General features: G+C 35.0%; 1 protein-coding gene across 2 annotated transcripts in view; it reads left to right on the top strand.

The window, feature by feature from the left end:
* Window positions 1-1,468: 1,468 nt before the first annotated feature.
* Zpbp (zona pellucida binding protein) overlaps window positions 1,469-27,526 on the top strand; it is a 98,230-nt gene continuing 72,172 nt past the window's right edge. The window contains exons 1-4 of one of the 2 annotated variants that reach the window (XM_020187193.2): window positions 1,469-1,673; window positions 3,684-3,764; window positions 15,791-15,916; window positions 24,367-24,516. In XM_020187193.2, coding sequence (XP_020042782.2) covers window positions 1,544-1,673; window positions 3,684-3,764; window positions 15,791-15,916; window positions 24,367-24,516 — 487 coding nt within the window. In that variant the 5' untranslated portion in view covers window positions 1,469-1,543. The remainder of the gene's footprint in view (window positions 1,674-3,683; window positions 3,765-15,790; window positions 15,917-24,366; window positions 24,517-27,526) is intronic. The other variant, XM_074065519.1, reaches the window with a different exon arrangement.

A 27,526-nucleotide genomic window follows, 5' to 3' on the forward strand; every position in this document is an offset into this window, starting at 1 on the left:
TGATAAATATAATAAATTACAACATTTGCTATCTAAGTGTTATAACTTAAATGTACTGAAAAAATGGCATATATTACGCTAAGCTTGCATCTAATTTTAAGGAAGGAAATTCACAAATTATAGTCAAAGGTTTACCTTTTATATGTCCTAAATTACCAATGCCTCTCTTAATACTACCACGATATTCAGAATTAAGAGTTTAGCCTTATTTTGAGAAACTGTAACAAGATATCTGTTATTAGCCTGCTTGAAAAACAAGATCTCATTTAAATTATTATATCACTTCACTTAAAAACTCTTCAACCAGATAATTTGGTCTTGCATGAAAACTGCTGTCAAAGGAATTCTAAACATTCGATTTTCTGTATAACTTCACACTATTCTTAATGAAACAAAAAATGCAAGCCAGACAAAATTCCAGAAAAGCAAGGCCAACTGTAAGACAGCAAGGGGCTAAGATATCTGTTTGGTGAAACTAGAATGCTTATGCCACTAAAATCATTGAAACCTTGAGCTATAGTACTAAACAAGAGGGAAGGTTGAAATAGATGGTTAGGCTCTTAGTTTGAAATCCCTGACATAGTATATCCAAAACATTATATAAACAGCGTTTTTACTCCACTATCACTCATTTATTCATATTAAAGGAGACAAAGTGTGTGTTGTTAGGCAGTGTCTTTAGTTGTTGAAACTTCTTCAATGTACTTACACCAATCATGTATGATGTATTTCTATTACAGCTGTTATCCTAAGTAGATCCTTCCAGAAGCAGAAAAACAGAGGCATGATTCTTTCAATTTCCTTAAAACACATTTTATCATAAAAAACCTTTTAAGCCAATAAGTGGTTTTGCATGTTTTTCTATGAACTGAGGTAATGAAAGATGATCTTCCATAAAACTCAATTTCGTCTACATTCTTTTCTTCTGTCCCTCTAGTGAGCTAAAGGCATTCCTTTAAATTCCCTGTAGGTGTGCAACTGCATTTATCTTCCTGTAAATTTCACCCATTGATAACGTACTAGACGTTGACATGACTAGATCCAGGCACTCTAGGAGCGTGGCACTTGCATTAACTCATAAATTCTCATTATCTGTTGCTCAGAGTTGGTTCCCATAGGCTGAGACTCAAGTCAACTACCGCCTTATAAACACGGCCTTCCCTCTGCCCACAAACGCCACTTCAACGGTAAGCTGCGGATTTGGGGCCCGAAGGCTCCTCTCCTCGCTCCAGAACCTTCCAGAAGTTGTTTATATTCTTCAGGAGGATTCCCAGAGTGCGGGTGTTGACACAAACGTCCATGGGATGCTCAAAGGAAAGTAGAAAGCGCGCGGTGGCGCGTGTGTGGTGTGGGTGGGAATTCCTCCCTCCCCAGGGCGTCGGAGACCAACACACTGCTAAACACTATAGCTCCGGCGGAAGTGGCGACGTGTCCGTCAGGTCCGTTCTTCCGGTCCGCCGCCCGCCAACTTCCGGCGGCGGGTGGGCGCGCGCCTGGTAACGACCTTCTGGGTCAAGTGTTGGCAGGCGACGGCGGCGTGTGAATGGAGGCTTCGGCCCCCGGCCGGGCGTGGCGGGGCTGGCGGCTGGCCCGGGCCGTGGGCTCCTCCGGGCTCTCCCGGGCAGCCATCCTCCTCCTCGTCGCCGCCTTTGTCTTGCGGGCGCCCCCGTCAGGTGAGCGTCGGCGCCATCCAGGCAGGGAGCTCCTTGCTGGGCAGCCGTGGATCCTCGAGAATTGCTTGTCTCTGTGTCACGTGCACCCCGTTTTAAAAGGCACACTGTTCCCACTAATGCCTGACGACAGAGGTTCATTCTCTTCGCCGTAGAAAATAACTACGTGTGCACTGAAGAGAGAGCAACGGAAGAATTAATCATGGGTGACATCACCCATCATTCACAGTTGAAAATTTTTAAGATTTTTCACTTGCTTAATAAACTCCTTAATGAAGTCCATGGGCCATTTGCCAACTTTTTATATGTTGAAATATATATATGTATATACATAAATTAACGTATGGGCCACCTGCTGATTTTAAACTATTCCCTAATGGTGGAGCTCCATCTATTGGTTTTAGATATAAAATGCATATTATACTGAGCTTTTAAAAAATGTTTGACTTTTCCTTGAGAGTTCAAAAATATACTTAAGATAGTCTGAGACAAACGCTGAAGAAAGAAGAGTTTAGTCGAATTGTTATCTAACTGGAAAGGTTTTTGGTTGCATTATTTTGTGTTCGAATTCTAGATTTGCTAGAACATAAAATTCCTGCCACAGTTGATAAAAGTGCAGAAGACACATGTTTCAGACGCTAAAACTTGTTCAAGTAACAGAGAATGAAAAAAAATACGTTCTTCAGGAATATAAATGTAGAAGAAAGTGTGGCGATAAGTATGAGATCGGGTGAAAAAAGGAAAGAAATGGAGTGAGTTGGAGATTATGGGAGAAACAAAGTCCAGGCATCTGAAGCAAAGATTGTTCTTCTGTAATTGTCCCGTTGGAGAAAGATGCTTTTGAATATGGTTCATGGTCTTATTCCTACTTACTAAGAGTTGTGTTTTCATTTTAAAATCTTGCCTGGCTTTTTTTTTTCTCCAGTAATGAGTAGACCTGTGAGGGTGTACTAAGTAGGATAAGCAGTCAGTATTACACTCATTTTCTGCAATAGCTCTACAAGGCTTGTAGTATTCTTGGTCCCATTCTGCAGATGAGGAAAGTGAATCTCTTAGAGTTTAAAGTGACTTACATAAAAGCCGATAATTGGCAGAATTTGTATTTAAACTCAGATCATCTAGCTTTTAATGCCATGCTCTTTTATTTGTACTCTGTTGTCTCACTGTTAAGGTTATTTGGGTATAATGATTTTAGAGTATTACACTATCTTTTGCAGTACTGGGACTTGAATTCAGGGTCTTCACCTTGAGCCACTACCCCAGCCTTTTTTTTTATTGATGGGTGTTTTCAAGATAGGGTCTCGTGAACTGTTTGCCCTGGATGGCTTCGAACCTTGATCTTCCTGATCTCTGCCTCCTGAGTAGCTAGGATTATAGGCGCCTGGCTAATAATTGCACTTTTATGTTGCTTTTCTCATTCTGTTCTCAACATTATGTCCATCAATATGTTCATTCAATGATGAATGAAGAATGTCAGAGTATATTTTACAATTAATCGTTTCTGTGTGCAAGGTATAGTGCTTGATATTCATTCTTGATAAGTTGACATAACCACTGATGCTTCCACCAATGAAATTTATAATCTAATGAGGAAAATGATATATGTGTGTAAATGACTCTATTCAAACGTAGAGTGAGTTGTAAGAGAGGTGCAAGTGATATACTATGTAAGGTGAGAAGTATGGAGAAACAGGAGCCTTGAAGGAGGAGAGAATTGTGATTTGGGTCTTACAGGTTCAGATTTTTTGACTTTTAAAAGTAAAAGAAACTGTTGTGAGTTGATACAGAAATACGGGGTGAAATACAATATGGCGAAGCTGTAGGTAGACTAAACTCATTAGGGTGTTAGAACAGACTGAGAGTTGGAACAGAGATACAAGATGTGAGAGGAGACTGACTTTTGGTTCTTCCTTGGAGGCGAGATCAAATATACTATGATACTTTACTGTTTTAGTATTTTGAAATTTCTAATGAGGCAAATTGTTGATCATTTGTTTTCTTTTTGTCTCACAGTTGGATATTTGGTTCGATTACCAAGAGCTTTTCGCTTGACTCAAGATACGGTGAAAATAGTGGGATCTGTAAATTTTCCAGGTATTTGTAAAAACATTTTCAGTAATTTTAAGAAAATTATTAGTATTTGTTTAAATTTGAATAGTCTTGTCCAAAAGACTAATGTTCCTGAATTATCCTAGTTCCTAAAGTCTGCCTTCCATCTGCAGAAATGAATTAAAAGCTGTGTATGGTGCCGCACACCTGGCAATCCCAGCACTCATTAGGCTGAGGCAAGAGCAGCCTGTGCTATGTAGAAATGACTTGCAGTTGTTTCATATAGTTCGAGTCATCCAGGGATAATTCTGTGTGCTAGAGCTGCTTAAGTGTACAAGTCATAGTAATTTCTAAATGTTAGCTAAGGTTGTCTATAGTGTTTTTGCTTGTTATTATGAAACGCTAGCTGTAATGATAAATGTGGGCATTTTAAATATGCTAAAATATTTTTCACATGGCATCTACGTATCTCAGAGATTTGGGGTTTATAATATTTTTATGGTGGTCCCATGAAGCATAGCAGCTACAACTTTTTTGCATTTTTTATTGAGGTAAATTCATTTGCCATGCCATTCCTCCTTTAACATGTATAATTCGGTTGTTGTAGTGTGTTGACAAGGTTGCACAACCATCACCACTATCTAATCTTACATTTTCATCACCTCAAAAGAAACACTACTCATTAAGCAATCACTCTTCAGTCCCTGGAAACCACTGATTGACATTCTGTTTAGATTTGTCTGTCATGGGCATAAGTGAGGCCTTTTCTGTCTGGCTTCTTTCACCTAGTATAATACTGTTGAGGTTCATCTATGCTGTAGGTTATATAAGTTACTTCACTCCTTTCTATGGCTGAATAATGTTGTGCTTTATGTTTTCACTTCTCTTGGATATATACTTAAGAGTAGGAATGCTGGGAAAAATGATAATTATGTGTTTAACATTCTGAGGAGCTGCAAACTGTTTTTCAAAGAGCTTGGACTAGTTTGCTTTCACAACAGCAGTGTATGAAAGTTCAGATTTCCCAACAGTCATACCAGTACTTGCTATTGTCCAGCTCTTTTTATTATAGCCATTCTAGTATGTGTGTGCAGTGGTATCTCATTGTGGTTTTGTATTGTATTTCCCTAATGACTTAATGATGTTGTGCTCACTCTCTTTTTTTGGGCTTCATAGGTATCTTTTAGCATAAAGTTTTGCCTATTCTCTTCCTTTGCCTATTTGTTTTTTTTTGTTGAGTTGTACTTTATGTGTTATGCTGTTGGACCCTTATTAGAACTGTGATTCACAAATATTTTCTTCCATTGTGTGGAATGTGTTTTCACTTTCAATCTGACAGTTCTTCTGCCATACCCTCAGTGCTGGCGTTTTAGGCATGTCACCATACCTACTGTCATTTTACTTTCTTAATGTGTCTTTTGGAACATACATTTAAAAGTTTGATAAAGTCCAATGTCTGTTTTTCCTTGTGCTTTTAGGTGTTAAATCTAAGCAATTGCCATCAATTTTTTTCTTATAAGAGTGTCATAGTTTTAGCTCATACATTTAGGTCTTTGATCTATTTTGAGTTAATTTTTGCTTATGGTCAAACTGATTCTTTAGCATATGGCTATCCATTTGTCTTAGTGCCATTTTTTTGAAGAGGCTATTCTCTCTTTGTTAAACTGTCTTGGTACCTTATTAAAAAGCACTAACCACAGTTGTGTGGGTTTATTTATAGGATATACATTTTATTCCACTGGTCTCTATGTTTATCCATATGCTTATATCTTGCTGTCTTTGTTATTGTTGCTTTGCAATAAGTTTTGAAATTATTGTGAGTCCTTAAATGTTGTTCTTTTTAAGATTGTTACAGCTACTCTGGATCCCTTGGAATTCTGTGTTAATTCTAGAATCTGAGTGTCTTCCAAAAAGTCCATTGGGCTTCTAATAGGAATTGCATTGAATCCTTAACAATAATTAGCTTTTCATTCCATGAATATCAAATACCTTTCATTTATTTAAGTCTGCTCTCTCTTCCTGTTGTTTTATAGTTTTCAATGTACATATTACACTTCTTTTGTTAAATTGCTAAATGTTTTATTATTTGTGGGGGTGATTCTTTAGGATTTTATATATAGAAGATCATGACATTTACAAATATATTTCTTCCATTCCAATCTGAATGTCTTCTTTTCTTTCAAGTTACTTCAGCTAGACCCTCCAGTTCAGTATTGATGATAACAAAATATTGTTGCCTTGCTCCTGATCTTAGCTTAGCAGAAGGGAAAGGTTTCAGTTTCTACCATTAAGTATGATGCAAACTGTGAGTATTTTACACGTTTTAAATCAGGTTGAAGAAGTTCCCTTCTGTTCTTGGTTTCTTGTGTGCTTTTATTGTGAAATGGAATTGGATTTTGTCAAATATGTTTCCTGCATCTGTGGAAATGATCATTTGACTTTTGTCCTTTATTCTGTGAATATGACACATTATATTCTGTGAGTTTTGAGTTAACCTTGCATTCATGGCATAAATCTCATTTGCCTGTGATATAAAGTCCTTCTTATGGTGCTGTTGGATTTGGTTGCTAGTGTTTTGAGGATTTTTATGTCTTTATTCATAAGGGATATCAGTCTGTAGTTTTCTTATAGTATCCTTGTTTGAGTATGGTTTGAGGGGTAATATTGGCTTCACAGAAGAAGTGGGGATGTCTTCTCTCCTATTGTTTGAAAGAGTTTGTGAAGAATTATCGTTAATTCTACCTGAATCGTTGGGTAAAATTCACCAGTAAATCCTTCTGGTGCTGGACTTTGTGGAAGTTTTCAAATACTAATTTAATTACTTCATGTGTTTTAGGTCTGTTCATGTATTCTATTTCATTATGGTTTCTAATTACAAAGAAGCTATTAACTGAGGGTCATGTGTGTGGTTAGTTGCTTCTCCTTGCTGCATTTGTGAACCTCTCTTTGCCTGTGGACTTGGATTGATTTTGGCATGACTGTGGTAGATCAGCTTAACCCAGCTGAAGTTCATTGAACTTCTTGGATCTCTGTACATTCATATTTTTCTACAATTTGGGGAAGGTTTTCTTATTATTTTTTCAAATATTCTTTGTGTCCCCTTCTCTCCATTTGTTCTATGACTCTCATTACCAATATGCAGGTATGCTTGATGATTTCTCTCATGTCTCTGCATCTTTATTCGCTTATCTTTATTCATTTTTTTCTGATTTCCAGACTGGATAATTCACAAATGACTTATCTTTAAACTTAATGATTCTTCTGTAATTGTTTACTCTCTTATTTCTATTCATATGGTCATAACTCTTTTTTTCTTTGCATATCTTATTTTTCCAATGAAAACTGGACACTCCAAAAAGTATAGGATAGTGTTTCTATAAATAAGTTTCTTTCTCCTTCCCAGGATATGATTTTGTGATTATTTACTCAATTTATTTGTTAATGACTTTTCTGAACTAATTCTGTAAATCATATATTCTTTATCGTGTATTCTTTATCATGTATAGCCAGTGAAGTCTGTGTTCAATTAACTGCAGCTAATGTTACACAGCAATTTCATTAAATACCTGGCACCAATTAGTCCTTTAGTCTTTGCCTGGGTCTCTCTGTGATGCTTCTGCATACTTTTAGCTGGGCAGTGGGCAGTTCTACTTTAGCTTCTGCTTTATGCTGTGTAGAACCTCAGAGGTGAGAACTTGAAGCCACCTGGTGGCCTTAGCATGCACACTGTCCTGGGCATGCAGGTGGCCTTCCATTTTCTCAGGAGTGTATTAGAACTTTCTGTGGAAAAGTTCTGTGGGAATGTGTCAGAATTTTTCCTAGAGAAAGGGAATGTCATTCACCAGTCTTTTCTCTTAAGCTTTTTGGTTAATTTAGTGCTTTCCCCAATTGAACCCCCTCTGTTAGGCTGTCATGAAGTCAAGTAAAAAGCAGCCTGGGAATAGGATCTTTCAAAAAACTGCTGAGCAGGTCCAATAATGATAGTTCTTTGGAAGGAGGACTTAAAGGCATTCTAACCCTGTCTGTTTCTCTCCAGTGGCTGCCGGGCTCCTGGTTTTCCAGCAAACTTTGATTTCAAGCCTGCTGCAGAGCTGAGGAAAGGGAATAGGAACAGGGCAGGTTGAGATGCTACAAAGTCACTGTTTTTACAAAGTATATGAGTTTGCTAGGGTTGCTGTAACAGAACAGTACAGGCTAGGTGGCTTATATGACAGAAATGTCTCGCTGTTCTGGATGCAGGTATTGGTAGGATTTCCTCTGGGTGCTGAGGGAAGCATCTGCTCTGGAGCTCTTCCTTTGGGTTGTAGATAACTGTCTTCTCCCACACCTCCTCATGTTGTCTTCCCTCTGTACTGGCATGTCCAAATTTCCCTTTTCATAAGGACATCAGTCATACTGGATTTGGACCCATCCTAATAATTTTAATTTTACTTCCTTTGTAAAGATTACTTTCAAATAAGTTTACATTTTCAGGTACTAGAGATTAAAGCTTCAGCATGTGAGTGAATTGGAGGGGGCACAATTCAACTCATAACAGAGAGAGTTACCTTGAATTAATGTTTCCTAGATTGCTGGAAGTATGATGAATTTTTGGAGGTCTGAAAATTCCTAAATGCTTATTTGCATAACTTTTACTAAAGAGATAAGTTTTTATAGTTCCTACTCACCATTTTCATTGATTTTGCCAACTACAGCTTTTAAACTTGTGTTATAAAAGTTATTTAACTGATTTCCTTTTTATCAACTTGATTTTATTGAATAACGTTAAATTTATTCTTAATGTAAATTAATTTTTCAGTCCAGCAGGCAATGTTTTTGTAGTAGGTATATTTTTTAAAATTTGTTTTAGATTAACATTTCAATAGCTCCATAATTTGCTGGCTGGTTGATGTTTTGTGCATGTAATGTCTCAGTTTCCTCTGTCTTGCAAGCTTTGTGTTGGCCATGTGTTTATGTTAGACATTCTCCTGTCTGTGATCCTCTCTTTAATGTGCTTACTTTTTACCTCTTATTTTCAGGTCAGTTAGTTTTCTGTTTTTATTCAGTCAAGTATTAATGTATTCAGTGACCATATGTTTACATTTTTGCTACACTTTCAGTTCATTTTCTTTGGTGTGTGCTATGAATACTATCTTATATATCACTCTGTTCAGAGTGGAAGTTGAGCACCATAGACCTGAGCTTTCTCAGTCTCACAAGATAGCTGGTGCATTTGCATGGCCACACCAGCTCATTCCTCCTCCAGCTGGGCTCTAGGACTCACATTTTCCTCTATCCTCACCAGCACAAACTGATGTCTTTAGTCCCTGAGGAAAATACAGTTTCCGCATGTTTTACACTTCTACTAAGCGTAAGGTTAAATTTTTTCTCTCTGTCCTTTTGCTTACTATATTTTCAAATGAGTTATTTTTATGCTATTTATATTCAAATTATAAATCCATCATTATCTGAATTACAGATATATTCTCAAAGTGAAATCTGTTAATATGGTTTATAGTGTATAGGATCGAGCAGAAATTTGTTAATATTTGAGTTTTGTATTTTTATGTTTGTGTTTGTTAGTAAAAGAATTTGTTATAATGCAAAGACATGAAAGGTATTATTTTACATTTTATTTAAATTATGATTTATTTTAGGTCATTAATCTAACTGGAATTTATTTTTGTATATGGTATGAAGTATTAATTGAAGTTCAGCTTTGTATATATATTGAGATAAATTTTATTTGTTAATAATCTGTATTTTCTTCAGGGACTAAAGATACCATTTTTCTCATATGTCAGGTTTTTTGACCTTTTTCTTTTCAACCCAGACACACTGTTCTTTGTTCACATACCATACATCTGTATTTTATTTAGTGTAACTTTGTAACATGTCTCAATGTAATCTTTGTAACATGTCTTTATTATTACTCTCCTTTGTGTAATTGTTTTAGGTGGCTCTAATCTTCCAAATATTTAATTATTTTTCTTATTTTATTGTGCTGGGTAGGGTTACATTGTGGCATTTACAAAGGTTCTTACAATATATCATACTTGAATTCATCTCCTCCACCATTCTCCTTCATCCTCCCTCCCCCCATTTGAGAAATTGTTTCAACAGGTATCTTCTTTCCATTTACATTCATGTGTACACATTATTTGCACCATATTCACCCTCTTATACTCTTCCCTTGTTTTCTCCCCTCTCCCGCTGGTGTCATCTACCCCGCAACCCCTGCAGGCAGAACCTGCTCCTGATATCCAATTTTGCAAAAGAAAGGGAAAAAATGACATTTTTGCTTATTTAAGATAGCTACACAGGGAGTTTCCTTGTGGAACTTCCATATATGTATATATACATACATATATATATATATGAATGTATATTATAGCCCAATTTGGTTTATGTTTTTCTTCTTTCTACTTTAGTCCCTTTCTTATAGTTTTAACCAGTTTAAAAATTCTATATTCATCTTTGTATAGAGAGTATATCAGCCATATTCACCTTCTTTTACCCTCTCCCTTTTGAGTGTGGCCTCACCTGGGCATGTCCTGTTTTTCAGATGTCATTGGAATTTTGATAGGAATCACATTGAACATGTAGATTGATTTTGGTAAAATAGCCATTTATACTATGTTGATTCTGCCAATCCATGAGCAGGGGAGATCTTTCCATCTTCTGTAGTCTTCTTCAGTTTCTTTCTTTAGTAGTTTATAGTTTTCCTTGTAGAGATCTTTCACATCCTTTGTTAAGTTTATTCCTAGGCATTTCATTTTTTTGAAGCTACTGTAAATGGAATGATTTTCCTATATTCTTTCTCAATCTGTTCATTGTTTTTGTATAGAAAGTCTGCTTATTTTGTAGATATTTTTTGTATCCTGCAGCTTTGCTGAAACTGTTTGTGGTGTCTAGGATTTTTCTGGTGGGGTTTTTCAGATCTTTTCGGTATGATATCGTATCATCTGCAAATAGGGATAATTTGACTACTTCTTTCCCAATTCATATTACTTTTATTTCTTCTTCCTGTCTTATTCATCTGGCTAGGTATTCCAAGACTATGCTGAATAAGAGTGGAGAGAGTGGATACCCTTGTCTCATTCTTGACTTTAGGGGAAATGTTTTCAGTTTTTTCCCCATTTTGTATGATGTTGGCTATAGACTTGTCATATATAGCCTTTATTATGTTGAGGTACATTCCCCTCTATTACTAATTTCTACTTTATACAACTTTTTTTTGGTGGGAGTGGGGTTTGAACTCAAGGCTTCATGCTTCCAAAGCAGGCACTTGAGCCCACACCTCCAGTCCCTATTTATAGTTTCATCAGAGGTTTTTTTCATGGAAGGGTGTTGAATTTTATTGAGGGCTTTTTCTGCATCTATTGAGGTGATCATGTGTTTTTGTCTTTGCTTCTGTTAATACACTGGATTACATTTAATGATTTGCATATGTTGAGTCATCCCAGCATCTATAGGATGAAGCCGACTTGATCATGGTGTATGATCTTTTTGGTATTAATTCGGTTTGCCAGTGTTTTATTGAGGACTTTTTGCATCTATATTCATTGAAGAGATTTGCCTGTAATTCTCTTTTTTTGTTGTTGTGTCCTTGTCTGGTTTAGGGATGAGTGTAATACTGGCTTCATAGAATGAGTTTGGCAGTGTTCCTTCCCTTTCTATTATCATGGAAAACTTTGAGGAGTGTTTGGTGTTTGTTCTTCTTTAAAGGTTTGGTAGAATTCAGCAGTGAATCCATCAGGTCATGGACTTTTCTTTTTTGGGAGACTCTTTATTGCTGCTTTGATTTCATTGTGTGTTATAGATCTGCTTAGGTGATTAATATCCTCTTGGTTCAGTTTTGGATGGTCATATGTATCTAGAAATTTGTCCATTTCTTCTAGAGTTTCCAATTTATTTGAATATAGGTTTTCAAAGTAGTCACTAATGATTTTCTGGATTTCCTTGGTGTTTTCATTTTCCTTTCTAATTTTATTAATTTTGGTCCTTTCCCTTCTCATTTTTGTCAGACTTGCCAGGGGTTTGTCAATCTTGTTTATCTTTTCAAGAACCAGCTTTTTTGTTTTGTTGATTCTTTGTATAGTTTTTTTGGTATTTATTTTGTTGATTTCAGCACTTATTTTTTATTATTTCTCTCTTTATGCTAGGTTGGGTTTAGTTTGTTCTTGTTTTTCTAGGAGTTTGAGATGTAGCATTAGGTCATTTATTTGAGATCTTTTAAATATATGCACTCATGGCTATAAACTTTCCCCTTAGGACTGCCTTTGTTGTGTCTTATAGTTTCTGATAGGTTGTGCTTTATTCTTGTTAAGTTCCAGGAACTTTTAAAATTCTTCCCTTCTTTCTTCTATGACCCACTCATCTTAGTGCAATGTGTTGTTCAGCCTCTAGTTGTTTATTTTTTGCTGTTTCTTTTGTTGTTGAATTCTAATTTTATTGTGTTGTGGTCAGACAGTACACAGGAGTTATTTCAGTTTTCTTATATTTGTTAAGACTTGCTTTTGTGACCTAAAATATGGTCTGTTTTGGAGAAGGTTCAATGGACTGTTGAGAAGAATGTTTATTGTGCTGTTGCAGGATGGAATACTCTGTAGATGTCTGTCAGGTTCATTAGATCTTTGGCATCATTCAACTCTAGAATTTCATTGTTTATTTTTTGTCTGAATGACCTATCTGTTGGTGATAAAGGAGTATTGAAGTCTCCCACTACCACTGTGTTGGGGTCTGTCTCTGTTTTTAAGTCCAGTAGTGGATGTTTGATGAAATTGGGTGCACCAATGTTGGGCACATATAAGCTAATGATTATTATAGCCTCTTGTTGTATTGTTCCCTTTATTAGTATAAAGTGACCCTCTTTGTCTCTTCTGACTAGTTTAGGTTTGAAGTCTACTTTATCTGATTTAAGTATTGCTACTCCTTCCTGTTACCTTGGCTATTAGCCTGGTAAATCTTCCACTCTTTCACCCTAAGGCAATGTTTGTCACTGGCTGTAAGGTGGGTTTCTTGTAAACAACAGATTGTTAGGTCTTCTTTTTTAATCTAGTTTGCCAATTGGTGTCTCTTGATGGGGGAGTTGAGTCCATTAATATTAAGAGGTATGTGGTGATTCCTGCCATTTAGTAGTTTTTGTTGTGTAAGGGTTTGTGTGTGTGAAACTAATTCTACACCACTCTCTGATTAATTACCTGGTTTTCTCTTGAGGTTTAATGATTCCCATTCTTTCATGGCTATGTTTGTTTTCATCTTCTGGTGTTGGATTCCTTTCAGGTCTTCTGTATTGGTGGTTTATTGCTCATGTATCCTTTTAGTTTCTGTTTATCATGGAAGGTTTTTATTCCTCCTTCAATTTTGAATGAAAGCTTTGCAGGGTAGAGTATTCTAGGGCTAAAGTTTTTTTCTTTCATTGCTCAAAATACCTCACTCCTTGCCCTTCTGCTTTTAAAGTTTCTGTTGAGAAATCTTCTGTTCTTTTCATGGATTTGCCTTTATATGTTATTTGATTTTTTTCCTCTTTTACAGCCTTCAGCATTCTTTCCTTGTTCTCTGTGCTAATTGTTTTGACTATAATATGCTGTGGAGAAGTTCTATTTTGGTCATGTCTGTTTGGTGTCCTGGAAGCTTCCTGTGCCTGAATGAGCATCTCTTTCTCGGGATTTGGGAAATTTTCTGCTATTATTTTGTTGAATATATTACATATACCTTTGTCTTGGACCTCTTCTCTTTCTTCAGTGCCATGATTCACAGGTTTGGTCTTTTGATGGAGTCACAGAGTTCTTGCATGTTCTTTTTGCAGCTCTTGAGTCTTTTGCCTGATGATTCTTCTGTTTTTTCATATGTATCTATTTTGTCTTCAAGCCGTGAAATTCTGTCTTCCAGTTAGTCCAGTCTGCTGGAGTAGCTTTCATCTGTATTTTTTAGCTGATTTAAGGGACTTTTTATTTCTAGAATTTCTGTTTGATTTTTTTTTCCTGAAACTTTTTGTATCTTTGTTATACTCATTTTTCATAACTCGTGTTGTCTTCTTTATTTCATACACTTCTTTTTTATAGTCTCTGTAGTTTCATTTTGGAGTTTGTTGAAATCCTCTTTGAGTTCATTTAGTTGTTTGTCTTCTTGCACTTGCCAAATACATTTTAAAATCAATATTCAAGGATTCTTGAAGCAATTCTGGAATTTTGCTTATAATTGTGTTGATTATATATACAAATATGGGGATAAATTGCCATTTAAAAATTACAACTGTATACTGCCCTGGTCTAACTTTGTATCATTTGCTAGTGTCTGAAATATTCTTCACAAAGGTATTGCTTGAGTAGGGGTTAATGTCTGCTTATTCTCTAAACATTGTCTTCCTTCCTATAACATGGTTTTACAGCATTGTTGTTGGTGTTCAAGAATAGTATTTATTTTTGTATGTTGATGTTGTAGCTTGCAATTGTTGTTTTTGAAATATGTGTATGAGTTATTTGGATACAGGAAGGGCACAGTAATGGCATGGGGGGTACCTACTGTCAAAGAAGCTAAAGCAAAAAAGGGTATATTCATGCTGAGTTTCTAAAGGTGAGAAGCATTAGGTACTTACATCAGTCAAGTCACAATGTAGTGATGCTGAGTACAGCTTTGGCCTGCTTAGGGCGGAGAGTGTGGAAAGCGTTTCAGTGAGATAACACGTAAAAAACACTATGGAGATGAGGCCAGCCAGTAAGCCATGCTGAGGAGTGAAAATTCATGGGAAGAGCATTTATTAAAGAAGTTAGAAAAAAATGCTTAAACTGAGGAATGTAGAACAGATACAAGGGAAAGAAGAGCAAAGATTAATGAAAGAAAGCACAAAAAATATAAAGCACTGAAATCATGACCTGTCTTTGGAGCAATTAATAGACGCATTTTTGTTAAATATTTTAATGAGAAAATAATGAAAATACAGAAGGTATTATGGAAAAGATAGTAAAATAAAATCATAAAAATCTGAATAATTTTATACTGATAAACTTGAATAACTAGTTTAATATAAATTTCTAAAATAGACACAATTAAATTGTTTAGTAAACTGGCAATCAATTAACTCCAACCTCATTTTCATTCAGATTTTTACTTTTCAATCTCCCCCTTGCAAAAAAAGAAAATAAAAGTAATCAGGAAAATGAGCTAGTATTTTTTCAGAGACAATTTATAACTTATAGAAGGAATTATACCCAGTTCATTCATGTGGCCATTGTACCCTTAGATATCTAGCTGTTAGCCTTGTGTAGCTGTGACCAAAACAATTAAGAGAATATGTAAAGTAGGAAAGACTTATTTTAGTTCATGGTTTGAGAGGCTTCAGTCCATAGCCACTGGCTCCATGTTTCTGGGCCTGTAGTGATGCAGTATATCCTACAAGTGGGAGCATGTGGTTGAGGCTGTTCACCTCATGGTGGCCAAGAAGCAGAGAGTGACAGTGATGGTCTGGTGACAAGATATAGACCATAAGGGCATTCCTCCAGTGACCTACTTCCTTCAATTAGGCCCTACCTCCTAAAGTTTCCAGAATCTCCAAAAATAGATTTTAGAGTAGAGTGGGACAAAAATGCTTAATGATTACGATCAGAATATGTCATTGACTTTTAAACCCATTCTTATTTTTTGTTCAGCGTGTTATGCTATAATTGCTGTAAATAATGTATTATCCCTCTAAGTAACTTACTTATGAGTTCAGCTCACATTTGATATCTTTGAAAAACACATGAAACCTAGAATATGGAATTATTTTTATCCTCTGTGTTTGAAATTATACTCTGAGAGTAACATAGGTCAGTTGTATATAAGCTCTGGATAAAAAGCACCAACACATCATGCTCAGCTTGAGAATACATACATTCACACATGCACAGGCAAGTAAAATACATTGCACATTGTTTAGTGTTAGTCACTTGGATGCAATGAAATTTCGCTCTTACATTCAAGAAATAGGAGCAACAATCTAAAGAAATCTTGTGAAGTGAAAACGTGTAACACAACTGCAAAAAATAAGGTATTGTAAAGAAAGAAAGAGCATAAAATATTATTGGAACACTTTAATATTGTATTTTCAGTGAGTGTTTATGTCATGGTTCATCAAAAGAGTCCACATGTGCTATGTGTAACCCAGCGACTGCGAAATGCCGAACTGATAGATCCATCATTCCAATGGCATGGGCCAAAAGGAAAAATTGTTTCAGGTAGGATTTTGTTTCAATTATCATATTAAATAGATATATCAGAAATAAAAGAATATTTGTATCTCGTACATTTATCCATTTCCTCAAGTCTGTTCTTTGTAATCAATCTTCCTCTGGAGTTAGATATGCCAATATACGTGAGTTACATTTTCCCCTTTCCTGTATTCATTGTAGAGATGCAGCAGATTACACTGTTTGGAGAGTTCACTAAGCATCTCTCTCCCCAGTGCTACTATTTTTCACATGAAATTACTGTTCATGTGACTCATTTAATAACCGTTTTCCTTATTTACTGTCCTATTTCAATTTGAAAGGCATATTTCATTTTTGTTCTAAAAATTTAATTTGATAAAAGCTGATTTATTTTTAGAGTGTACATTAAAAATTATAGACTAGCTGTTTTTTTCTTCTGTCCTTGTTAGAAATACATTCTGAAGATCTGTTTGATAAAGCACTTAATCATTTTCCTTAGAGGAAGTTTTTCTTTACCATGGTTTCTTTTGTTTGTTTCTTTTATTAAGCTCTTATTAGTATTTTAGAGGGTGCTTGTGAATTAAAATGTGCAGTCAACAGCTTTATATTAAAGAAAATATATTTGTACAGAAATATTATTAATAAATTATTTCATAGAAAATAATTTATTTTGTAACATATTTTCATGTAGTTCACGAGTGTACATTTTTATAATGCTTAGGTTGATTCTAACCAGTGCAAGCTTTAATGAGTTAATCTACTTTGTAGGTCAGGTGGTAGTTCTTTTTTGGCAGTACTGGTGTTTGAACTCAGAGCCTTATGTTTGCTAGGCAGGCACTCTACCACTTGAGCCACTTAACCAGCCTTTTTTTTTTTTTTTTTGGCATTTTTGAGTTAGGGTCTCTTGAACTATTCATCTGGGCTGACCTCGAACTTCAATCCTCCTGGCCTCTGCCTCTGGAGTAGCTATGATTACCAGCAGGTGGTAGTTCTTTTAAGTTAGTCATCTAGTATTCATTTAGTCAGTGACTACTTGGTGGATGGCATTGTGCTTGGTGGTATGGGAAATGAAAAGATCCGTCATAATTTCTACATACTCTTCAGTGATATAGCAAGAACAATTGTGCCATGTGTTCATGAAATCAGCAGGGGTCAGGAAAAGAAACCCTGGGTTTCAGCAGCTTATATAAACCAACAAAATGGTCCAGGTGTAAATATGCCCTTGGTACTTAAAATGTGATCAAAATTAATTTTTTTCTATAATAGTAGCACAAAATATATTTTAAATATATTTTGTAGTTAATATTGAAGCTTTTTAAGGTGAAAAATAGAAACATTTAAGTATTAAAATTTTCTTTTGTATTGTTGCTATTTTGATTTGGAAATTGAAATTTGAAACATTTTCTTCTTTAAGATGTTAGATCTGGCAGTTTATACTGCAAAGTATAGTATGTAATTAAATTTATCCAATAGGTGGGAACAATATTTTCTTTTATTCACTTTCATAATGGAACAATAGATATTCAGGAATATAGTTGTTTGCAGTAAGAATCAGATCCTACAAATAGAGTGTTTTTACATGCATAAAAACGATTCCCAGGGAATTCTGGTAATCTAAGTTCACAATTGTGTCTCGGTTTCAGTGCAGTGTCATAATGTACAGGTCACTGTCTGCCAGTTACCTTTAGGTCAGAAAGAACTGCAAAAGTGCTAATTTTCTTAAAGTTTAGAAAACAGAGTTTTTCTTGTATTCTAGCTTAAACTGCCCTGCACTTTTGTTATTTTATGAGTATTCCAAAGATAGTTTGACTAAAATTGAGACAAGAAAAATCATGTAATTATGTAATTACTTGGACATCTCTTTGGAAAAATATTCGTGCAGTTTAAATATTGTGGACAGTAGGGGAGTAGCCTTACATTCAGTCAGCCTCTCTACCTTTTTTTCAGTATCGTTTGTTTGCAGAGGTAATGCATTTGTCGTGACAAGTTCTGTGCCTCTCACTGGAGCCCTGACAAGTCTTTGTAGTGTGTGGATTTTCCTGCCCTCCTAAACATTCACAGATATGTGTGTAAGCATATATGCATACATATATTTGGTTTTTCTCTGTAATTCCATCCTTTTCATATTTAAAAAATCATAGATTATATTTTATTCTACTTACCATTTGTATTTTGCAGCAACTCATATATATGTATATAATGGTTTATAAAATACATGTGACTTTTGAAGTATAATTTTTTTGGTATTCTATTAGTTTTTATTTAAAAAGTAGTTTTACTTCAGCCCAATGTCTTCTTTAGAGGTACACTTTGTCTTTATTTCAACGAGTTTGTCCAACACTTTCAGAGAAATCATGCAAAAAGAGCTGAAGGTGGCATCCCAGGCCTATGCAGGACCTGTCCTCCACCTGCAGTTGTAGAGCAGGGGACTCTACACTCCAAACTGATTTTCTGCTCTTGGCTGTTTTTCGTAATGTGCTTTTGACATAGTGAGTTCTGCATACAGTAGCTATAAAAATTGACCTTAATCTTTGCAGGTTCTCTCCATGACCCAGTTTAATTGTCATTGTCATACTCTTTGTCAACTAAATAACTCAATAAATTTAATAAACCCATAACTCTGAGTTTCGCAATAAACCTGTTTCAGCACCATGTGGGAGAAGCAGTAACAAATCTAAAACAAGTCAGCTGTGGTCCTGTAAATCTTTTGTTACATGTTTTCTTAAATGACACATCAGTTTGATTTTTGATATTTTAAATAATAAAAACCCCACACCTGAGTGATTATTTGTACTCAGTAAACACTAAATAATGTATATTTTCCTTTCAAATTCAACTTGTTTTATACAACTGGAGCATAGCTAAATGTTTCTCCCTCAATGTCTCAATGGGGCAGTGTCATTACTTTGTCTAAAAAAGTCTAAAAGTCTTGATTTCCAACTGTTGCTAAAGTAGGCTATAGTCTTTCATTCTCAGTAAAAATAAATGTTCTTGACCCTTCTATACAAGTGAAGATACATTGTTACTAAGCCTATTGAACCTTCCCATATGCTGTTTAAAAAGTCTCTTTCCAACCATGTCCCTCCCTACTGGCCCAGCCAGGTAAACACTGTCCTGAACTTTTTACAGTTTTATTCTTTTCTTTTTTTTATGTGTTTGCTGTATGAATATGCATGTATGTATGTATGTATAGTTTTGTTATTGTGAATTTTCCTCATTTTCTCCCTCACAACTTTTTGAGATATGATTTACAGAAGTTGCATGTATTTTAGGTATATAGAGGGATATTTTGATACAGGTATGTGTTGTAAAATAATTACCACAATCAAGCTGTTAATATATTAGCCGTGTCATATGGTTACATTTTTTTTCTTCTGTTGAGAATACTTAAGATCAATTAGCAAATTTCAAGTATACTGATTTTTTTTTTTTTTTGGTGGTGCTGGGATTTGAACTTAGTCCTCATGCTTGCTAGGGAGGCTCTCTACCATTTGAGCTACTCCCTTTTTTTGCTTTAGTTATTTGGGGATAGGGTTTCGCATTTTTGCCCAGGCTGGGCCTCAGACCGCAGTTGTTCTAGCTATGCTTGTCATGTGTCTGGGATTACAGGTGTGAACCACTACTCCTGGCCTTTATTATTGTGAGCTACAGTCATTGTGATTGTACATCCAGTCTTCACAATTTCTCATTTTATAATCTATGGCTTCTGTCCTCTTTAGTCCTAGCCCCCAATAACTGCCCTTCTGTTCTCTACTTCTGTTTATTTGCCTTTTTTGGATTCCACATACAAGTGAGATTATGCATATATTGTTATTAACAATGGATTATTAGTTATACATGCATATTTCATGAGTTATTTCAGTGTCTAGCTCATTTGATGTAGCATAATGAATTTTATAAAAAATACTTATAAGTATGTACTATTCATCATTGTTAGATACTGTTCTAAGAAATTTGTACATATTAATCATTTTTTAAAGTAGGCCTTTCAGTAAGTACAACAGTTTTCTCCAGTTTTTATATGTGGGAAAACAAAGATATTGAGGCAATATGATACATTTTTAAAGTCAAATGTCTTTGAAGTTTGGCTTCAGAGCATACATATAGTTACAATTCCAAAGAACCAAGGAGTAGGATTACCATCATGTTGTGAGTTGTAGTAGTTTCTGTCTTTCAAGGAATTTGTCTAAACTTGTTACATTTTTTTCAGCTTGTTGACTTTATGTGAGTAAAGTAGTTACAATATTTTCTTGTTTTTAGTATGGTTAGGATCTATGGGGATGTGTCCTTATTCACTCCTGATTGGCCATGTGTTCTCTCTTTTACTGTTCTCTAAGGATACACATTCAACAATTTTATTAGACCTTTTCAAAGGACTAGCTTTTGGTTTCATTGATTTTTCCTATTATTTTTCTGTTTCCAGAATATGGATTTGTAATATCTGTATTGTTTCCTTAGTTTTGGTTGCTTTGGTTTTAATTTGCTTATGTTTTTTGTTGCTAGTTTTAGAAGTCTGGATTGGCTGTCTTTTGTTTTTTTGTTTCCAACATTGTAGATTTTTTTCTGTGTGTAGTGCTGAGGATTGAACCCAGGGCCTCATGCATGATGCCTCACCAACTCCTCTTTCAGCATTCTAAATGACACTCTTTATTATTTTAGTTAGCTTAAGTCCTAATAAGTAATTTTTACCTTACCCTCTGAAGGCAAGGTAACATTTTCTCCTTGCAAGATATTTTCTTTTCATTTTTAATAATTTGAATTTTATATGTATCTTTTTGTTTATTTTGCATTAATTCTGCTTGGTGTCATCTAAGGTATTTGTATTTGTAGTTTTATGTATTTCATTAGTTTTTGGAAATTCTCAATCACTGTATTCAAATATTTTTGCCTCATTCTTTTTCACTCCGCCTTTTTAAATTCCCTGAGATGCTCATCACACTTACCCAACACTTTAATACAGTTACTCATATTAGAATTTTTTTCTTTTTGAATTTCTCATTGGGTAATTTCTTTTAACCTATCTTCAGGTTCATTGATGCCTTCTTTGAATGTGTCAAGCCTGTTTATGAGGCCATTGCAGGACACTTCATCTGTGTTGTTGTGGTATTCTTTGTTGTTGTTTTCATTTTGTTTATGCTTAGTATTTCCATTAGATTATTTCTGTAGTTTGAATTTCTCTGCTGAAACCACTTAGCTGATCTTAGATGCCACCTGTCTTTTCAAAAACTCTTTTATCACATTAATCTCTTACCTATGTGACCATTCTGATATCTATGCTGTTAAATAGTCCTAACACTTCTTGGGAATTATCTTGGGAATGGCCATTTCTTATCTGTTTATGTACATTCTCACTTTTTCTCTTGATCTTAGATGTCTTGAATAGGACAGTAGATATCTAGGTAAATATTTTCTGCTTTAAGATAAACATTTTTTTTCCTGCTAATTCTTTAGTGTTAGGGGTTTGTGTTAATTTAGTGATGACTTTTTCTGGCTTTGATGTTGGTTGTTGCTGTGGTTGTACTAGTACACATTAAGGTACAAAGACCCTTAGCGATGTTTAAGGTGTAGTCTAGTTCATTAGACATTGTTTTTTCCCATTGTGTAGTGTTTCTTTGGTTTTGATTTCTCGTGCTGTTCCCCAGAAAGAGTCTGTCTCTTGCAGCTTTATTTCACTGCTGTTTTACTAAACTTTTGTTGGTGTCTGGTAATTGAGAAGGAGGGACATTCTCTGTTGTTGTGATTATGCTTTAGTCTTTGGCAGGCACAATGTCCCTGGGTCTTGGGAATTTGGCATTCACAGTTGTTGCAGCGGGCCCTCCAGCTTTAATCCTGCTCTAGTGCATCTTCTGACTCTTTGTTGAGGATCAAGCACTTTTCTTTTTTCCTATATCCCTCCTGACCTGCAGCAAACTTCTATAGTATTCTAAGTAACAGTTTTTATTTCATCTCTCCCTATAGATTAAAGCTATGTTCCTATAGAAGGTGTGGGGAAAATGGGTGTGGGTGGAATTTTGCAGGGCTGCTGGGAAGCCTGTTTGGGTTTCTTGGAGCTATTTTGTAAGAGTGTGTACCTCCTCCCTGGTCTGTGGTCCCCAGAGGGCTCATGTACTCACACTGGTTTAAACATGGCTTGCAGCCATTCTTCAAAAGACTTTGCTCAATCTTCTCACCCTCTTAGATGGCAGGGAAGCAACAACTCAGAGCCTTGTTCTACTTGCGGGCCCTGTCAATTCTCAAGTTAGCCCTGCCACCTCAATTCTTTGATAAGATCAAGAAAAGTTGTTAGTTTGAAGTGTTTTCTACATTTTCTTTATTATAATGGTGGAATTGATGCTCTTATATTCACTTTCCATAAATGAGGTGAAACCAGAAGTATAAACTAATTTTCAAAAATACTACTAATAATATGACAGTAAGTTCCTATATGATTTTAGAGCTCTGAGGCAGGGACTTCTAATATCTAACCCAACTCTGTGAGTTTTTAGATAATCAGGCTAAGAAGGGAAAGTATAAACACTGAAGTTAGTGAATTGGTTTTAGTATCTGTTATTTCATGCATTTTTATGCTGTCTAATATTATCTGTACCAAGTTCACAGCCCTTGGCTTCAGGTTCCCATTTAGACTTAGTCACTTAAGGATCTATGAAGTGATGACTGGTAAGTGATATTACAGTACGAGTTCTTATGTTGGGCATGCAATTGTCCAGGTATCTTTTCAAAGTGCTCTTAACTTTTTTTTAAACCCGAAGGTAGCCGGAGGGCATTGTATTAGAGATTGTATAGTACTCTGGCTCTTATTGTTAACATTGTAGTTGGCATTTTAATATATATGTATGCACACACACACACACACACACACACACACACACACACTCTTCTGGTATGTGAGGCTTTCATTTCAAATTATTGCCGAGGAATGCATAACATCATTGATGACATGACTTCTCAAATTTTTAAAAAATTTCATTGGCACTCTTGTATTATTATGAGGTATTTGTTTTTTGTTGAGGTATGTAGGAAACTATTCATCTGCTTTAGAAAAAGAGGATATTAAGATAAATATGTAAACTTTTATCAAAAGACATTCATGAAGAAATAGATATTATAATAGAAATATATTCTACAATTTTCAGCTTTATCCAGGATATAGATATGGGAATTCCCAAAGCATAATACTGTGTAAATTCCTTGATGGTGGGTATATCATCTATATTTTTCTCCTTCAATATGTGAAGCAGGGTTTGCATGTACTAGAAACTCTAAATATTTTTTAAATAAGTTAATACTGAAAATATCAGTTCTAATAACATTCATCTTTTTTCTTAGTTTGAAGAACTATTTTAATGTAAAATGTACAAAATTTTGAATTTACAAAAATTGTTTGCTTAAAATAGAAAAAGGTAGACAGTGTATTTCTTGAGATAGTACTTTCAGTTCTTATGAAGTATTAACTTATCAGCTAAGCAAATATTAATACTTAAGACTTTTTCTGGTACAAAACTATAGTTATGAACGTTCAGAATAACAGCTCCTCTGCTTTTAACGGTTTATGGCTTTTTCTGTACTTTAGTATTTGTCTTATTTGCTAAATAGAACAACCTGTGAGATTGGCTATCATGTATTATGATTCTTATTGTACAAATGAAAGAAAGATGAAGTGGTTATCAAAGAGTACATAGTTTGTAAGAGAAAAGGCAGTAGTTCTCACACCTGGGCCTACATGCCTCAAAGGCAGAATCACTTTCCATTTTATAGCATAGCTATCTTCCATTGTGATACTTGATAATGCATGTTGAAATAAAAAAGGAGCTTACATCTCATTCTGTCTCCCAACACTACAACTCCATGACTTCGTGATCTTGTGCAAGTATGATAATCTTATCTATTTTTTCCTTCTGTAACCTTCAAGGTTATAGCTGACTTTTGCTTTATATCCTGTGTAGTAACAAGAGATCTCTGGTTTTTAATGATTATATTAAAATAACCTTTGTCCTAGGTATTAGTATTCTGTTTCACATGCAGCTTACTAAAATCATAACTCATCATTAAAAATATAATTATTTTATGTTCTGTTTATTTGTATATTACATATAGTATATACTTTGTGCATATATATGTCTTATGTATAGTATGTATATACACATTGTATATATATGTGTGTACATATTCATACATGTATGTCCTATATTTCTGAGAGCACCCAGTTCAATGCAAGGAGCTCTAGGAGCATAGTATGTAATACGTCATTATTAGTTTCTTACTGCTTAGGCAGCCACACAGTTGGTGAACTCTGATTAGTGAAAATCTGACACCCTGACACCCACTGTCACCAGGCGCCAGATGAAATGGCTAGCTATGACCCTGACTCCTTCCAGTGATTGTGTAGGTATATTTTGATGGTTTTAGTTTGCTTAAAAATGTTTTGATGTTTCATCTCTGCACTGCAATTTAAGCAATGTATATTATTTCTTTGTTAGAAAACAGCACTGCACAAGTAACATCCACGGGAAGTCTTATATTCCAGAACTTCGAAGAGAGTATGAGTGGAATTTACACTTGTTTCCTAGAGTACAAACCTACTGTTGAAGAGATTGTTAAAAATCTTGAACTAAAATATGTTGTATATGGTAAGAAATGAATTTAATTGTTTTAAAGTTTCTTAATGTTTTAAAATACTTTAACAGGTTTGTTTTTTTTTAAAAAATTGCCTGCCTGTATTTTACCTTGTGCAATTTTAATAGTGAGGCTACAGTCTGATTAGCAGGACATGGTCATTTTTCTTTAGGTGGATGCTTGATGTATATACAAATAAATTAAAGTCTGTGAGTGAAAAGAAGGGTGTAGAAATTATGGGTTCAGTGATGATGATGATGTAGTTTGTACTGCTTCTAAACTCTTAGTCTCATCATTGCTGACACATTGCCATCCTCAAAATCAGGACCATGAAAGACCACTGTGAATTCTTCCTCTGGTTCCTCTAGCAGTTTGATCTACTGAGGCATAAATTGGGAGGGCTGAGTTAATATGGAGTGGTCAGGAGGATGTAATCTGAGCAAAGGTTTCCAGGCTTCTTCACATTGTGGGATCCATGTGGGAGACAGAATACTGGTTCTCAAAAGAGTCCATGTCTTCTGTACAGAACCTGTAAATATGTATCCTGCCTTGTGCAAGCAACTGGCCATTGTGATTACATTAAGGCCCTTGAGTGGGAGAGATTATGCTGAGTTAACTGGGTAGGTCAGTGTCATCATGAGGGGCCTTATAAGAGGAAAGCAAAAGGGTCAGAAACAGAAAGGAAATGTGACAGAATGAGAGGCTTGAGTGACTCGCTGAAGATAGAGAAGGAGCTATGAGCCAAATAACCTCTAGTAACAGAAATGATAAATACGCATATTTCCTCCTTGGAGTTTCCAGAAGGAATGTACCTTGGTTTTAGCCTGGTAAGACTCTTTTTTGAAGTCTTGTAATATAATGAACGAGTTGTTTAAGTCACTAAATTTGTGGTAATGTGTTGCAGTAACAAGAAGAAACTTACATGCCATCCTTTCCACAGCTGGGATGCCAAGCAAATGGCAGGATTATTAAGTGTTTCCTGATTAATTTTTTGCTTACTCAGAAAATACTATTCCATATATCCAGAAGTAGATAGTTTAAGAAATTCTATTAATTTTTTTCAGGCAAATAATTTGTATAAACCTTTCAACCAATCACATTTCATTTTTGCTACATAGCAGTTTTCTCCATCTTGTTATTGTGTATACGGCAGCTTATCACAAACAGACTTTAAAATTTATCAAAAGAGCATATTCACATAAGCTAACTAAAATAAAAGCACCTAAAGTGCATACTGGTTTGGGTAATGATAATGACAGTTAACACTTACTGAGCACTTACCATACTTGTAATTGTACAACCCCAAACACAGCACCTGTTATGTGTGCAGCTGGTAGCTTCTCCTGGAGGTTGCCCCTGCCTGGGAGCTGGGGACAGAGGCCCTGTGTCTGTCACTGCCAGTCTGGAATGGAGTCTCTTGTCTTTTCTTCTGTGCTTTCAGAGGATGGGAGTGAGGAGAGTGAGTCTTGGTCCAAATACTTCGCTCACATATTCCTGTTATTACTATGTTTTACCAGATTTTGAATAAATGTGTCTTCACTTCTTCTATGTTCTTTAAAATTAACTTACATGGGTTTTGTTGAGGAGCAGATTCATGGAGCTCCTCTAGTGGATGGTGGGTCATCTGTCTCTTACTTTTTAAAACAATCATTACATTATTGGATTTACCATTTCTTCTTGGATACATTGTAGAAATTTATATTCTTCTAGAAAAAATTTTAATCCAATTCTCCTAATTTGCTGACATGAAGATGTTTATAGTTTTATATAGTCACTTTTTTGTTTCCAGTTACTCATTATGCTTTTTATTTTTCTTATGCTTTATGATGAGTTTATATATTTTAATGTCTTGCTATCTAAGTTAGATATTTCTATATTTCACTAATTCATTCCTTCTTTTATCATTTCTGTTCTCATTTCCTCCCTTTTGTTAACTTTATTATTCTCTTGTAAACACTTGAGTTGAATACTTAGCTTATTAATTTTCTGTTTCTTTTATTGTTGAATATAGTTAAGGCTATACATTACTTTCATTTATGATTTTAGCTATATTTAACAATTGCTGTGTTCATTATTATATTTTCTAAATATTTAGTCACATCTAAAATGACTTCATTTCTAATCTGTTACTTAGTGTTTTATTTGTTTAAAAAATATCAGAGATTTTATTTGTTGATTTTTATTTTGACTTCATTGTGTCCTTAATGTCATTGACATAATAGTCATTTAAAAAAAAATTTTATGATGCTTCCTTCATGGCAGTAGTCTTTTGACAATTGTATGCATTTTTATTTCCAGGATGCTAATTAAACATGCTTGCAGTATTATTACCCCTTAATTTATCATCCATATCTTTAAATTTGTCTTTCATGTATGTTTAGATATGGTGTATTTTAGGTACTCGGTGTAGCTTACCAAATCTTTACTTAGATATAATATATATGACATTTAACTTGTCTGAGTATTTACTTTTTAACATTGATGACTTTTTCCCTTTGTATTTCAGCAGCTGTATTTTCTATCTCCAATACATTGGATCTTACTTTTTTAAAATCATCAATTAATTTTGTTACAGTAGTCATGTGGTTTTTTTTTTTGGCACTACTGGGGTTTGAACTCGGGGCCTATACATTGAGCCACTCCACCAGCCCTATTTTTGTGAAGGGTTTTCGGACATAGGGTCTAGCGAACTCTTTGCCTGGGCTGGCTTTGAACTGTGATCCTCCTGATCTCTGCCTCTTGAGTAGCTAGAATTACAAGCATGAGCCACCAGTGCCTAGCTGGTTTTTGTTTTGTTTTAGTTTCCTATTCTTAATTTATTCCTTTAACATTTTTGAGATTTTATATTTTAAATATTACTGTAAAATTTTCATAATGTGTATAAACTTGTGTTTATCCATCCCACCACAAAATAAATTTTGCTGCTCTTTTATCTGCTTAGGACTGTAAAATGCTATGTTTTAGTTTGCATTTACTTTAATGCTGTTATTTTTGAGCATCTTTTAGTTATGTTCATTTTTCCTT

The sequence above is a fragment of the Castor canadensis genome, chromosome 2 (assembly GCF_047511655.1).
Source record: "Castor canadensis chromosome 2, mCasCan1.hap1v2, whole genome shotgun sequence".
Classification (NCBI taxonomy): domain Eukaryota; kingdom Metazoa; phylum Chordata; class Mammalia; order Rodentia; family Castoridae; genus Castor; species Castor canadensis.